A 16,438-nucleotide genomic window follows, 5' to 3' on the forward strand; every position below is an offset into this window, starting at 1 on the left:
GACTGCGACGTCGGCGGGGCCGCCGCTGTCCACGATGCCTTCACGGACTGTCGGTGAACACAGATTCCTCACCTCGTGTTCCTGATGTCAGAATTCTAATTAGAGTTGATTTGTGACAATAAATGAATTAACAATAAATAAATAAATATAACATAAAAAGAAGAAAAATGTATATTAAAATTAAAATGAGTGTCTGTTTGTCTGTTCGCAAGATGAAATGCTTGATAAACTCTTGAACTTCCCCTTAAACCTGTAAAAATTAACTTTCATTTCTTGGTAACCAGCTTCAGTTACTGGGCGTGGTCCTTACAGTTTTTATGATCGCCACCATCCTTCATCTAATCATGGAGACGCGAAAAAACCGCAGAGACTATAGAGAATATTTTGTAAGGGGTGAACACTTAAAGCTGAAAGAGCTGAAATCGAAAGCTCGACATTCCTACCTGGATACGAAAAGGAAAAAATACCTGTTCAAAAATAAAAAATACATCCCTCCGTACCCCCGGCCGGAGTTTCACGTGTCTCATGTGAAACACGACACAGAGAGAGGGTCGCTGTGCTGGATCTCGAAGGATGGAGGCTTCAAGGATCCACACGGAGGCGTCAAGGACCCTGAAGAGCCGTCCCTGGTGTGGTGGAGTCTGGCTGTTGGACCAGAGGAGATCCGGTCAGCTGAGAGGAGGCTCCTGAAGAAGACCTTCCCATACCGGACCAAGGAGCAGGCCCGGAGGCAGCAGAGGTTCCTGTGGAAGTTCGCCTCCTCTCCAGCCTTCAGTGAGAAGTCCAGGTATGGATCGTACCGCTTCACCTTCAGGGTGGAGGAGGTGCTGGAGGCCTACAGCGAGCAGGTACGGACTCCTTCAGTGTAAATTTAAAACACTTACTAACCTTTGATAATGCTGTTTTATTACAGCAGACACTGATGAGACGCCTGCTGACTCATTACAAACTGAATTTTATTTATTCACAAGTGTTCAGTTCATCCAGCACACAGCCCCTCAAAACTCTGCTGACCACGTTATTGCAGTTTAAAAAAATTTGATTTAGTTTAGACTTTTTTGTTTTTAAATCATTTCAGTTTCAGGAAGTCTCCAGTTCAGTTTGCTGGTCTCAGTTTAGTTTTTATAGTTTGAAAATGTTTCGTTTTCATTTAGTTTTATTAGTTTCGGTCTCAGTTTTAGTCTTTGTGACTCATTATTGTATTTATTGAAAAGACCAGAGAAGATGTAATTTATCTGCATAGATATTCAAATATGAGGAGAAGCCTCATAAAAACTTCCATCTGACCTGATCAGGCAGTTTGTGATTTTACCAGAATATTAAATCATGAAACAAAAACATTTCCTTTGTAAATTAATTTTACTTTAGTTTTTCATGTTCATTAAATTTCATTTCGTTCAGTTTCAGTTTGTTGTATATAAGGTCTAATTTTGGTGTAGTTCTATTACCGTGTAATAACCTCGGTGTAGAGGTGAGTAAACGTCTTCCTTACATTTTGCTTCCAACAGCCAGACTTGATTGTGATATCTGAAGAGTCCTACAGATTTCCTGAAGCCTTTTCACAGCTTTTATTTAGACATTGGCTGCTTTTTCACTCATTCTCAGTCTGGTCCTTGTACCTAACCCAAAAGCACCAAACACATGGGAGGAACCAGTGCTGCAAAGATTATAAATCTGTCACCAGCCTTTCACGAAACAGTCTGACACCAACAAAGAGCTCTAAGTTGAGCACTTGTCACATCTCTGCGTGGTGTTCCCTCCACTGAAACCTGTTTATTTGTCTCCAGTTTTGCTTCGGTGCTCCACCCGTCTTGCGAGTGTTCAAGACCTCCCTGTACAAACAGGAAGTGGTGTATACTGTGCTGGTCCACAGACCGCACGATGACGGGCGCTTCTCCGAGTACCCCGAGCTTCCTGATGACGACCCGAACGCCGTCTGTGCTTACAGACGAGAAGAAAACATCTTCATCTGGAGACCAGAGGCCATGTGTGGGACACACAGGTAAGAAACACATAAAGATTTCCATGGAGTCCACCGAACCACACACTCACTGCCAGTTTATTAGATACACCTTCTCAAACATCTGAGCAGCAGCTCAGTGCATGTAGACATGTAGACGTGATCAAAACGACTGAAGCTGAGCATCAGGATGGGAGGGGGAAGGTCTGACCCAGAGTGTTTCAGGAGCTGCTCATCTGCTGGGAGTTTCCCAGACAGCCGTCCTCACACGACCACACTGTGCCATCTTCTGATTGGCTGCTTCCAGCAGGGTAACACGCCATGTCACACAGGCCAGATCATCTCAAACTGGTTTACTGAACACCAGTGTTTGTATATGATGTCATGCCACTCCAAGTTTAAACACATTTAAAAAACAGCTGCTAGATTCAGAATCAGCTGATTTGTCTGTAATTTGTAAAATAACTTTATTATCGTTAATGAAACTTACCAACACATAGACTCACGGTGAGAAGATGGTGGTGAAAGGAGGACCTAGTTCCTGTGCCACAGACAGTACACGGGTCCAGTTTTACTGTGATGTAGTTCAGAGTTAGTGAGAGACAAACACTGATGCTGAACAGAAACCAGGCCGTGACTTCAGGACACTCAGAGTGTCTTTACACTTCAGCGCTGACCTGAGCAGCGTCAGTGAGGCGCAGTGATGCAGTTTAACCTCTGTGGGCTGATTCAGATGCTGCTTCCTCTCAGGTATGAGCTGGACTACAGACCTGAGGACAACCTGATGGAAGCCTGGGAGCTGGATGATTGCCCACAGTATTATGTTTGGGATCACGTCGCCCTCGCCCTGCATGTGGAGAGCGGACAGGTACGTTCGCTCAGATCTTCACGTCGAGCATTGCTACAAATCCAGCTGCACAGACGTGTTAATTATCCTCTGTTTCTTTTTCAGGTGCTGAAGTTCGACTCCGATCGACTGAGACAGAACCTCAAGTTCTGTGAGCGAGACGACGTGACCATCGCACCGAAATTCTACTTTGATGATTGTGAGGAAGCTCAGAGCGTTATCGAAAGTCTGTGGCCCGAGTCGTCACTGGAGAAGAACTTTGCAGGTAATAAATCAATAAAACTCTCAGTTACAAACCTTAAAGTTATATGACAGAAACTCAACTCCACATAGTTTTTATCACGTCAGGCAGCCTGTTTATTTCTGCTGGAACATTTTACCATTGGAGTCTATGGGGACTGAACCAGCCTCTAGTGGTCGCTAGAGGAACTGCAGTTTTCGCTCCTGGAGCGTTGGCTTCATCTTTCCTCCATCTCAGTTCGTCCTCTGCCTCTCTCCTTCTCACAGGTCTCTCTCTTTAGGGGAAGAAAACCCCACAGCAGTGTTAAAGAGGCCTCAAGACTCGGTGCTGTGAGACAACGATCGGGTTTAACTTCTGCAAACTTTTCCTTTTTCCTTTTTTAAAGAGACCAAACGTACACACTGCTGTGCAAAAAGCTTGAGGCACCTCGATAAGAAGCAAACTAGTGAGAGAGCTGCTTAAAGTCTTATTGATGCTGTCAACGATAAGCCGCGCTGCTGAAGCATCAGCGCCTCTGTGTGAGCGCACTGTCATTGTCAAATCATCAGCAGCACTGGACGTTGTCACTCTGTCCTGTCTGCAGGAGACCAGTCTGCAAATTTAAGATTAGAAGACATTTCAGAAAGTAAAGCTATATACAGTATTATTATTATTACGACTGTTACTGTAGTTATTCTTATGGGTGCTGTGTGAAATTTAGGGTGACCACCTTTATTCTCAGGAATCCTTCTCCAGGCTTCCTGAATTCATTCAGAGCTCTTCTTTGTATGTTTCTGCCTTTTGTCATGTGATATGTGATTGTTGGGGTTTCTCAGTATCACTGTGGGGTCTTTACCTTGCAGTGTGAAACACCTCGAGGTTACTGTTGTTGTGATTTGGTGCTAAAGAAATACAACGATGATCTCACACTGCTTTGGAAATGCTGATGTTTCCTCTGAGGAGGCCGATCCATGACTGACGGTGTGTTTGGGATCGTTGTCGTGCTGAAAACTGAGACTCTGGCCAATCAGATGCTTTCCAGACTGCTGGTAACAAAGTGTCTGAAGATACAATTTAAACAGCTTCTTTGATTGGTCGTCTGTTACGTGTAAAAACGACACTGGTTCATGTGGGTGGGGTTTCTCCACTTCTATGCTCCATCACGGTGGAGGTTATACATGTAACAGTGGAGGGGCGGAGACAGAAAAACTGCTTCACATGCTTCGCTTTTGCATTTTATTAGTTGATTTCAGATATACGACTTCCTGTAATACCACAGATACATAATTATGTATGAACATGTATGATTATGTGTTTTTATGCAGTGTGTTCATGTGCCTGAATTTCATACACATTTCTACCTTTTTATACAATAAGACAATAAAGTTCTTTTGAATCTGAATTTGTGTATTTATTAAGAGAACAATCGTACAATTAATTATAAACACAAAGATTAGTTTATTTATATTTCTAGAATAATATTGAAAAGCTCTGAGACATATTAATCTAATTTGATTGACCCCACCTTGAAGTTGGACCTGTGGGCGGGGCTTGTCAGAGCCTCTTGTGGGTTTACCACACATAGTTAAGAGCACCACCCTTCTCTGGCTCCTGGAAGGTGCTCATAGTGGGGACCGGGCTGTGACTGGGAGGAACGACCTACCTGATCTCTGAGCGCTGGAGGTCGACGGCAGGAGGAGCAGAGTGCAGCTCGAGCAGCAGCTGAAGCAAAAATCTACCATCAGTCATTAGGTTGGTTTAAAGAGAATCGTGGATGCCAGCAGCAGGTGGGGCTCCATCAGTGAGGTCAGGTCACATTGTCATTGTTGTAGTTTGAAGTTTGTCTGCCCTCAGCACACATACTGTGTGTCTGTTGGGCCAGTAATATGTGTAATACTATAAAAGCTGAGTTTGTGAATGAGTCAGAATTTGTGGGTTTATTGCTGATTTGAGTCCGAACTGCAGTTTAAACCTGGTGAGAAGAACAAAGAAAAGTAGAAAAAGAGCCTGAAAAACTCTTATCAGGGGATCTGCAGCTGCAGGTGAGGCGAGCTCGAGAAACTGTCAAGAAATGCAGCTGGTGGGAGAGGCAGTGTTTAACAAATAACAACCTTGAGATGGTGACAGCGTGGTCGAATGATGCTCCACCCAAGAGATCAATGCAAACATCCACCAGCCTCCAAAGCAGCAATGAGAGATAAACGAACTCCATGAGACTCTGGACCTGTGTGGTTCTTCTTGTCACTGCCTCATTAACACGAGAGAAGAAGAATGAGGACGTCCTCTGTGCTCAGATGTTGTGTTGTGTGTATCAAAGAGCCATGTAGGGGTCAGCAGAGGTGGGAAGTAATGAAGTACAAATACTTTATTACTGTACTTAAGTAGAATTTTCTGGTATCTGTACTTAAGTGTTTATTTTTTGGACTACTTTTTACTTTCTACTCCTTACATTATCAAAACTCGTCTCTTTAGGCTCAGCAGTATCATTTCTATGTGATTTCTGTTATGTAAGCTGCTATAAGTGACTTGTTGGCCTATAATATGTGAACCACATCTCACATGTATCCCTCATGAATGATATAAAATCATCTTGAGACACAAACGACATTCACATCACGAGAAACTGGAATCAAACAGACTTATATGTGTTCTTTATCTTTAGGTACAACGACGCCGTTTATTGGCACTGGGAGCAGCGCCGGTGTGCGTCTGTGGTATCAGCTTCGAGCGGGGCTGCAGAAGAAGCATGAAGGGAGAAACGTTTCTATCAGCTCAACAAACATGTGAAATCACAGAAAAGTGTTCGCAGGGCACCAGACAGGCCGGGACCCCGCTGGGTAGAATCGCCCTTCAACTTTTTTTTTACTTTCTTACTTACATTTCGGTACTTTTTCACTTTGACATGAGTAAAAAAGTTGCTTCAGTACTTTAACTTTTACTGGAGTATTTTTTACCACAGGTATCTGTGTGTCGTTAGAAAGTCTCGTCGGTTATGATCTGGGGACGGAAAGAGGATTTCCGTTTGGAGGAGGCGGAAGGAGTAAAAAGGTCAAGCTGTTCACAGATGTTTTGGAGACGCGGACAGTACCGGTACTTTTGGTTTTACTGCGTGAAAGGAGCAGAGCGCAGGTAAGCGAACACTGATAATACTAAAGGAAAGCTTTAGTGGGGTCGTTGGTGTGTGGCCTCAGCTTCACACGGTTAACTGGTAATAATGTAACAGCGCGTTTGTAACAGTGACTTTCTGATGTGTAATTAAACAACATTCATTACTTTGACGATGAGCTACGAGATCACATGTAGTGAAAGGCCTGTTGGGATGAACTTGTAATAAAATACATGTTTGGACTTGAGTGAGCAGAGAGCTCCGAGTCATCTCAGCAAAACTTTATTATTTACTTTTCGCTACTTCCTCTTTCTGTGCGTACGGCCCAATCACGTATTCGGTACGTTCATCAGCCGGTGCGGACTTTACAGCAGTTTCGACATCGCGGTACTGAACTGTACTGCCTGGGCTCTTTTGTTTAAGCCGAGGGAGACAAGACACCTCTGCCCAGCGTCCTGCTCGCAATCGGTCAGTCTCTGGACAACAAACTGGACGCCCAGCGTCCCCGACTGTACCGGGGAGACAGAACGAAGGACTCAGGCAAGAAAAGGGGAGGAGTGTGTGCTTCATGGTTAAGTCTTTGTGGGCTATGCATGTGTGTATCTTAAAAACGCACTGCACTCAGACCCTCCAGCTGCTGACCTTCAGTTAAACTCTCCTTCAGCTGTTTACATCCCCCCACGTGGTGATAAAGCTATGGCTATGGACGACCTGTATGACGTCATCAGAGGACTTGATTACAAAAATCCTGAAGCTGCCTTTATTGTGTTGGGAGACTTTAACAGAGCCAACATGAAGAAACGTCCCTACAGCAGTGATCAAACACTGGATCACTGCTACAAACCCCTCCCCCGTCCAGCTTTGGCAGAGCATTGTCCCATATTGCTGCTGCCTACATACAGACAGAGGCTTAAACAGGACAAAACAGTTTCCAGGGTCATTTACAGATGGGACAGTGAGGCTGAGGGCGTCTTACAGGCCTGCTTTGAGACAGCTGACTGGCAGATATTTGAGAATGCTGCTGATCGCAACATCAGTAAATTCATAGACTCTGTTATAGGCTATACTGGAAACAAGCATGCAGCGTTCAGTCCACCGTGTCTCTTGCAGATGAGCTCAACAAATTCTGCACTCGTTTTGATGCAGAAAACATAAAGCAGGTCCTTTTCCCTCAGGCAGGCAGTGAGGCTGTAACCTTAATACTCGAAATAGAAGATGTGAGATGGTCTTTCCAAAAGGTCAACCCAAAAGTTGCCTCGAAGCTCGTCGACCTCGGGCTGGAAACGTCTCTCCTGAACTGTGGGTGGTGAGAGTTGGTAAGCACACCTCCTCAACACCTATTTTAAACACAGGGTCGTGTGCTTAGCCCCCTCCTGTGTTCCCTGTTCACACACGACTGTGTTGCTAAACATAAGTGCAACACCATCATCAAGTTTGTGGATGACAAAACCATCATAGGCCTCATCACAGACAACGAAGAGACGGCCTGTAGTGGAGGTGATGGCGCTGTACAAGTGGTGTCTGGATAATAACCTGTCTCTCAATGTCAGCAAAACAAAGGAAATGATAGTGGACTACTGGAAACGACCAGTCGGGGAACACCAGCCCATCCACACCAACGGTGTCAAGGTCCAAAGGGTCAGCAACTTCAAATTCCTTGGAGTAAATGTCACCGAGGACTTCTCCTGGACCTTCCACACGGACACTGCAATCATGAAAGCTCATCAGCGACTCTACTTCCTGAGGAAGCTGAAGAAGTTTGTCATGAACGCCAACATCACCTCAAATTTCTACAGGTGTGCGATCGAGAGTTTGCTGACGAACTGCTTTACAGTTTGATACAGAAGCTGCTCTGCCAGCAGCCGCAAATCACTACAGAGGGTGGTGAAGGCACACACACACACACACACACACACACACACACACACACACACACACACTTCATTTCTTATCATACTGTCTGTGTTTCCAGCTTCATCAAAGAGGAAATCTTCAGCCTAATCATCAAACTTAGAAAGCGCGTCTGCCTCCTGGATCCAGCTGCGACAAAGCTCTCAGGCTCCTGTATGTGAGTTCCTATAATTAGTAATCACCCCTGGGTGCTTTAAGAAATCTTGTCCCGTGACTCACACCCAGTGCTGATCATGCTGATTACAACAACAGTGTGTTATTGTGTGTGTGTTCAAAGATGAACTTTTATTTCCAGATAACCAGCCGATGACACTGCCTGACTTATACTGAGCTGTCAGAGCTGCTCTCCACATCAGCAGAGTGACACTGACGGTCTGGACGGTCTGTTTGATCGACATCATCCAAATCGGATCATGCAGAGACAAGGAAACGTCAAAAAACAAAAACATTATAAAGCGAGGCATTTAAAGCTGAATGATTTGAAACAGGAAGCTCAAGATACTCATTTGTACAAGAAGTACCTCTACAAAGACGACATCCCTCCGTACCCCGGACCTGGAGAGGTTTCACTTGAGTTTCATGTGTCTCGGCTGAAACACGACACATACAGATTAGAAGAGATCAAGAATGACGGAGGCTTCAAGGATCCAAAGAGCGGCTCAGAGGATCCAGAAAGACTGTCCCTGGTGTGGTGGAGTCTGGCTGTGGCACCAGAGGAGATCCAATCAGCTGAGAGGAGGCTCCTGGAGGAGGCCTTCCCAAACTGGACTGAGGAGCAGGCCCGGCGGAAGCAGGGCTTCCTGGTGGACTTTGCCTCGTCTCCAGCCTTCAGTGAGAAGTCCAGGTATGGATCGTACCGCTTCACCTTCACGGTGGAGGAGGTGCTGGAGGCCTACAGCAAGCAGGTACGGACTCCTTCAGTGTAAATTAACATTAATTAGCTCAATGAAGATTTTTAAACTTGATTTTGTCAGTGTAGCCCCTCAGACTGAAAAAGCTCCCTGACTCCTTCATGTAATCAATGATTTTCTGTTTTAGCTGGTCAGCTTCACCTCAGTGGAACATTTTGTGTATTATGTGTTTGGCTGAGACGTCTGTACAACGTCCCGGCTCACTGATGAAGCCCGGTGTAGCTGGTGTGAGTCTGTCATCAAAACATGGTTTTTTTTCCAGTATTGCTCCGGCCGCCCGCCCGTCATGCGTGTTCTCAGGACTTCCCTGTACAGACAGGAAGTGATGTATGCTGTGCTGGTCCACAGCTCAGCCAATGACGGGTTCTTCGCTGAGTATCCCATGCTGAATGACCCTCCGAACACCATCTGTGCTTACAGGGACGGACGCTTCACCTGGAGGCCCGAGGCCATGTGTGAGACACACAAGTAAGAAACAGATGTTACACACACACACACACACACACACACACACACACACACACACACACTCAGACAACATTTGGTGGATGTTCCTGATCCTTTAACACTGTCAGCTGATTCAGACGCTGCTTCCTCTCAGATATGTGCTTTTACAAAGACGTGACAAAAACCTGATGGAAGCTTGGGGGCTGATTCAGGATCCACAGTTTTATGTTTGGGACCACGTCGCCATCGCCCTGCATGTGGCGGGAGGACAGGTACCTTCACTGCTCCTCCTCCTCACACACCTGCAGAAACATCAGCAACATTATTGTGTTTAATCATCGTAAAGCTGGAGGAAGCTTTTTGATTCTTGTCTTTCTGAGTTTTTGGTCTTTGTGTGTTTCTGCCAGAGCTGGTGTGTTTGGAGGTTTGATGAATAAATGATGTTTACTGTAAATAAACTAAACGTTTCAGTTGTGTTTTTGTAGGTTTTTTGTGTAAAACTGTTGCTCGTCTTTTTCTCTCTGTTCATTTTCTTTTCCAGGTGCTGAAGTTTGATTCTGATGATCTGAGAAAGAACCTCACGTTCTGCGAGTGTGACGCTGTGACAGTCACACCTAATTCTGACTTTCAACATTACCAGGATGCTCAAAGCCTCGTCACTCGTTTGTGGCCACTGAAGAAGGAGGTTTCACTCCAGCAGAGAATCAGAGGTAATAAATCAATAATCAATAACAGGCTGACTTCCTGCTTCACCTCCTGACACAGCCGATGAGCTGTGAGCTGTAAACGTCTCCTGATTAACCTTCTTCATCAACAGGCTCTACAGAGTGAGGCTGTCTGTGGAGTTTCTCCACCTTTATTCTCCTTTTCCTGAGCGACTGCAGCATCACCGGCTGCACAGTGAACCACGGTGGAGGTTACACAGAAGGCAGCAGCCGAGAGGAACGAACACAGAAAAACTCTTTGATGTGACTTTTTTATTCCATTAGTTTATTAAAGGTTTATTACATGAATTTCCAAAGTGCACAGCAAAAGACCAAAGACAGATAAAACATAAACATGTGATCATGTGTTTCACTGCACTCTGTCCCGTCTGTGTGTGATGTGTTCATGTGACTGAATCAAAGACTAATTACTTTGTACACACAAAAAGTGGACAATAAAGTTGTTTTGGATATTTTGTATTTTGGGTGTTTTCCGTGGTGTTCAGGTGCCTTCGCTGCTCCTCCTCCTCACTCTTCACACACCTGAAGCTTTTCACATCAGATCATTTGTTGCTGTCTTTGTTAAATCAGTCCAACGTGTCACTAAAAGTGCTCCGAACGACCATCTACTCCTGATTCTATCAATGTGACGTGTAACAGCGCCACCCTGTGGTCAGAGAGGGTGTTACACCCGCACTGTTCCTAATTTAAACCATCATTTCTTTGAAAACTCACTCAGCTGTGCCTTCATGCAGTTTCCACTTAAACACTGTTTCTGTTCATTGTATTTTGATGAGTTCCAGCTTTTGTTCCACGTGATGTTCACAGCTTTGAATTTACCTGATCATCTGTTTACAGACGAACATCCTGCTGCTGATCAGGTCAAATGTGTTTCTCAGTCCTGCATATTTCATGTGAGGATCTCGTGAACCTGTGGAGTTATTCAGGATCGCACATGTTCACTCTCACCTGCATCTTCTTCAAGTCGCTGTAGCTCAGAGACAAACATGCATGGCTTCATTAAATACACTAAAGTTATTGTAATAAAACAGCTCAGTGTGATTTTTTTTATTTAAATGGGTTTTGCAGCATTTGAGTGCAACACATGTGATGGTCAGCTAACAGCCTGGCAGTGAAGTGTCACTAGATGTATGTGGTGTTGTCTCAAACATAAAGCAGTATTTATTTAAATGCTAAATAAATGTGCTGCTCAGAGGAAACTTAACTGAAATATATTTAAAATAAAAAACAGCAGTTAGTTGACTGGACTTCAGGATATGAGCACAGACTGTCTTCCTTTTCTAGCTTTGCACTACTTAAAGTATCCCATCCTTCCCAGTGTCTCCCAGTATCAGTAACTTCCTGCTAACTTCTAACTCCGTTAAATATCATAAATTCTGTTTTCATGGATGCCTGGATGTTAAACTTAACTGTTACACCTGGTAGAGCAGAACGCTGATCATTTTGTTACAGATGAAAGAATTTAGACAGTTTTTAACTCTCAGTAATGCTGCAGTGATCATTTGTACGGTGGCTGGGAAGTGCAAATCACATTTACAACATCAACAACAAAATAACATTTCAGAAAACACTTTTACATAAAAACAAACAAACAAATCACCACATATCCAAACTGATATCATGACCAGCAGCTTTTACAGCTGTGGCTCCAGCAAACATCAGCTGATACTAGAAAGTAATATTAAATAAATTCTAACAACAGCTGATCAAGTTTAAACGAGCTGCTGTTGTTTAGCGCGACATACACTGGTTTCCTCTTTCTGGCGCAAAGTGGACGATAAAAAAACAAGAGAGACGATCAGCTGATCATTGATCAGTTTCATGATTGAACTAGCAACAGGAGAGGGAGGGGGGAGAATGAGTCTTTTTCTCAATCTAGATGAAGTAGGGCAGCACGGTGGCACGGTGGTTAGCACTGTTGCCGCACAGCAAGAAGGTCCTGAGTTCAATTCCACCATCAGGCCGGGGTCTTTCTGTGTGGAGTTTGCATGTTCTCCCCGTGTTTGCGTGGGTTCCTTCCGGGTACTCCGGCTTCCTCCCACCGTCCAAAGACATGCAGCTTGTGGGGATAGGTTAATTGGATAATCCAAATTGCCACTAGGTGTGAATGTGTGAATGAGTGTGAGTGTGAATGGTTGTCTGTCCCTGTGTGTTAGCCCTGCAACAGACTGGCGACCTGTCCAGGCTGTACCCTGCCTCTCGCCCTATGACAGCTGGGATAGGCTCCAGCGACCCTGAGAAGCGGAAGCGAATGGATGGATGAATAGATGAAGTAGGGGTCAAATCGCTTTCCTTTTCACCTCAATACCAAACTTTATACTGAAGTTCAACCTCCTCTGCTGCAATTGGTCCAGCCCAGAATCGATCACTCCACCACCTTTCATTGTTTATACCGTTACAAAGAAACAAAAAAGAAAAACAAAAAGAAACAATCATAAAAACGAAAAATGGCCCGGTGGCCAGTCCAGGTGTGGTTATATCATATTTGATTTGATTTCAGACAAAATGAGTCATTATATCATTAAAAATAAACAACAAAGACAAAACTCACAAAATATACAGACACTTATTCCAAAGTTTATAAAAACTTGACACATACTTAGTGCCACCTTGTGTTCGACTGGCAAAGTTTTGCCCTCATTACCCGCTCATTACTTTTAATGAAATGGACAGCGTTCCTAAATTTAGCCACAACAGGTGTGACTGATCAGATTGGACCTGCAGGGCTACTCGGGCTTTTTCACATCAGGGCGAGCAGGAAAGACACTTGGACATTAAAGCATCCACATAAACTCCCTGTGACCTCTGTGTTATCTACTGTAAGACTCAGAGGACCAGAGATGAAGACTTTTCTTTTTATCAGAGAGCCGAACCAGACTTCCTGTATCAGGATGCTGCAGATCTACAACAACAAACATCAGTCAGTTTGTCAAAGCTCCAGAAGTATGAGGAAATACAGTGTCATCAGTTCCCGTCACTCCTTCACAAACAAATATCGTGCACGTGTTTTCTGTACTCACAAAAATGACTTTAAACTTTGGACCTAAATGGCACAATTAGCCTTGCGCAAAAAGTCAAAGTGTTCACAGGAAGCAGTGACAGTCTGATAACTGTGTTGTTAAAATGGTCCATTAAATAGACCTGCTATGAGTCTGGACCTGTTAAAGAAGGATCAGTCACAAGGACTTTCCCCTAAAAACTGGATTTGTTTTATCTTAATGGAAATGAAATATTAATGAAACTTTGATATGAAGCATTGCAAGCTTAGGGCGATGTTTAAAAAAATCTGGGTCGAGGTACAGATGAAAACAGTCAGAGCATTTTTTACATGTTACAAACTGTTGTTCTGCAGTCATCCAGCTTTTATACAGTGAGAGGTTTGCTTCAGTGTCTGAGTGTAATCAGCTTCACTTTAAGATCTAAGAAATGGTTCAACACAATAAAAGCTTGTTATCATGTATTTGAAGATGCAATGGACTGTTTCTCTCTCACATAGTAAACAGTAGATCACTGCTGTAGATGAGATGGTGAATTTCAAATGCTTGTGTTTGTTTGTAAACACTCTTGGCAAGAATGTAGAACTGTGTCAATATTCTGGGTTATTAGTATCTGTATTCACCATCTAAGGTACAGCACAAGCTGGTATCCAGTCCTCTGCTGCGATATTAGTTTCCATCCCTGTCCCACATAGAAGAAAGGTCTGGCCTGGATCTGGTGTCAAGCCAGAACTGCTGGCTGCCTTCTGCCATGGTAGGTGGTATGTCATCCAGATATGGGCCAGGCCTGGCGTAGATGGCACTGTTTATGTGATGACATGCCCGATTATGGTTTGGTTTATGTAGCCCAGGCTCATAGAAATCCGGCATCAAGCTGGCACTTCTCACTGACTGGTGTCATGGCTGAGTGTCTGCAGGTCTGGCAATGATGCACTATTTATGTTCCCATTTTCTTATTTTAGTTAGAAGACCTAAATGCAAAGTTGCTATGCTACAGTATAGAGTATGAAGCACAGAGCGCTGCAGAGGAGAGCTTTGCTGGTTTCTTTGACATAGTTATTAATGTCTGTGATATTGTTTGTGTGCATGTTTATGAAAGACACCAGATTTAATCTGTCAGGTTTCATTTAAACTCACTTAAAATTGTGACTGACACAACTCTCAACACAACAAAGCAGAATGTCTGCAATACAAAGATCATGACTCATTTATATGAATCGCTTTTAATGGCGAATTACGTTGTTTCATAAACTCTGAAATATGATAGTCTTGGCATTCTGTTGGTTTTATTTCCTCCACATTATGTTTTCAGTTTATTTCCCCTCCCTTATCTCTTCCCTCATTATCTTCTTAGTTACATGTTTTCGTTTCCTCAGGTTTTACTTCGTTGTTTGTTGGTTACTTCCTGCTTTACTTTGTTTATTAATGAGTCTTGTCTTTACTTGCTGTCTGTCCCGCCCTCCTCGGTGTCACCTTCTGTCCCCTTTTCTGGATTCCTGTTTCATTTGTTCAAGACTTCAAACTAACTTGTGCTTAATTAAGGGGTCTCAATGTGCTTTATACTGTAAGGTAAAGATCCTACAACAATACAGAGAAACCCTTAACAAACATATAACTAGGACTGGTTGATATGACCCAAAATTCATATCTCGATATTCTTTAGCTGGATGGCGATATACGATATATATCTCGATATTTTTCTAAAGCCATAAAGTAAGAACAAACAGAGAGTTTAGTCACAGCTGTGTCCCAGATGTCACACAGGCACTTTTATTCACATACAGCGCAGATGCACATGAAAAATTACTCAAAAATAAATTATCAGCATTTATTAAATAATAATGATCCGTAAATAAAAGAAAACAATGTTGTTTTTGTGCATCACAAAGAGCTCACAACTGTGCAGTCAAACTGTAAGCTAACAGACGCTGAGCATAATAACAAAGGTTTCGCAGCTGCTCTGTTCCCAACTTCTACTGCGTGACTGACAGCCTGGAGTTTGAAATCCTCTTCGTAACCACGACTCTTACAGGTGCCATTTATGGTCCTTATACACACACAATACGGTAATATTATGTTGAAGCACAGTACGTATCACTCCGCGAGGCTCCAGACTGCGGTAGCCGTAATGCTCCAAGAATCCATCAAGCGGTGCGGCTTCGTAGCTTACCAAAGTCGTACTAAAACATTTTTTGACAAAAGACAAAAGTGGACAAGAGAGAGGCAAACTAGCGTCTCCACAAGTAAAATTATGATGTAACATAGACTATATCGATATAAACAATATTGTCATATCTCATATAAAAATATATCGATATATTTAAAAACTCGATATATCGCCCAGTCCTACATATAACCACCCAATAAGCAAACACTTGGTCTCTGTGGGAAGGCGTTGAGCTCTATCAAGGGCGACAGAAACTCCTGTACAGGAAGTTGACTTTGTTCTATGAGTTTTACGCAGTAGATAATGTAGATTTCTGGACTCGCCCAGTCCAGTGCTTTGAAATCATCCAGGTGTCTTCCCTGCAAACCCCGATAAGAAGAAACCTGAGTAACCCTGCAGGTCGAATCCTATCAGTCCAACATGTTAACAGTAGCTTTCCTGTTGACTGTGGCATTTGTTATTTCTGGGATGGTTTTAGTAGCCTGGACAGCAGGCTCCAATTAAACATTATTTTATTACTGCGGATAGGGTAAGCTGTGAGAGCTATTTGCACTAATAAAGATGAATAAATAAAGACTTTGCAGGAATTGCAGGAAATTTGTTTAAAGCAATTTAGCAGAGCAAAGCAAAATTAAATAGTAAAAATCAAAGAACAATAATCAAATCACCTGAACTCTACTTTCTAACTAACCTACTGTGAGCTGAGTTTGCTCTTATCTTTGGTGAGGAGAGGTTGGAGGAAGGATGAGCACAGCCAGGTGTAAAGATGCTGTTATCCCCGAGTCCTGTGTTGATGATCATCACCCAACAAGACAGCAGCATCCAGTGGACGTATGATGTCAGTCAAAATCCTTCTGAATGAACCATCTAACACGGCAACAGGCGAAAAGCCAAAATGACAAAACCAGTTCACAGGCTGGACTCTTTCCATCTCCTCTTCACCTCACTTTTATACCTGCTCACCCTTTCCTCCCCCATCCTACTGGACATCACATCATCTGATGTCCACCCACGCTTATCTTTCTCTGTCTGCTTTACTCGATTTAATACAAAGTTTAAACTTTAAAATCTTTATCACGTTATCTTTGTTATTCTAACATAAAAAAATCACTTTCACATCACATATGGAAATAATTAACTTCATGTTT

General features: G+C 43.3%; 2 protein-coding genes across 2 annotated transcripts; both read left to right on the forward strand.

The window, feature by feature from the left end:
- Nucleotides 1-317: 317 nt before the first annotated feature.
- Nucleotides 318-7,288, forward strand: LOC146624772 (uncharacterized). The gene is made up of 6 exons (XM_085363472.1): nt 318-848; nt 1,788-2,002; nt 2,711-2,828; nt 2,913-3,072; nt 6,557-6,673; nt 6,768-7,288. Exons 1-6 carry the CDS (start codon nt 318-320, stop codon nt 7,286-7,288), a joined length of 1,662 nt encoding a protein of 553 aa, XP_085219598.1.
- Nucleotides 7,289-8,457: 1,169 nt separating this feature from the next.
- LOC146624773 (uncharacterized) lies at nt 8,458-10,277 on the forward strand. Its single transcript, XM_085364130.1, has 5 exons — nt 8,458-8,949; nt 9,218-9,423; nt 9,557-9,674; nt 9,944-10,112; nt 10,220-10,277. The coding sequence occupies exons 1-5, from the start codon at nt 8,458-8,460 to the stop codon at nt 10,231-10,233; spliced, it is 999 nt and encodes a 332-aa protein (XP_085220256.1). The 3' UTR covers nt 10,234-10,277.
- Nucleotides 10,278-16,438: the final 6,161 nt, after the last annotated feature.

The sequence above is a fragment of the Diplotaxodon limnothrissa genome, linkage group LG10 (genome assembly GCF_057381915.1).
Source record: "Diplotaxodon limnothrissa isolate DT_005_m linkage group LG10, D_limnothrissa_male_GT1.1, whole genome shotgun sequence".
NCBI classification, from domain to species: domain Eukaryota; kingdom Metazoa; phylum Chordata; class Actinopteri; order Cichliformes; family Cichlidae; genus Diplotaxodon; species Diplotaxodon limnothrissa.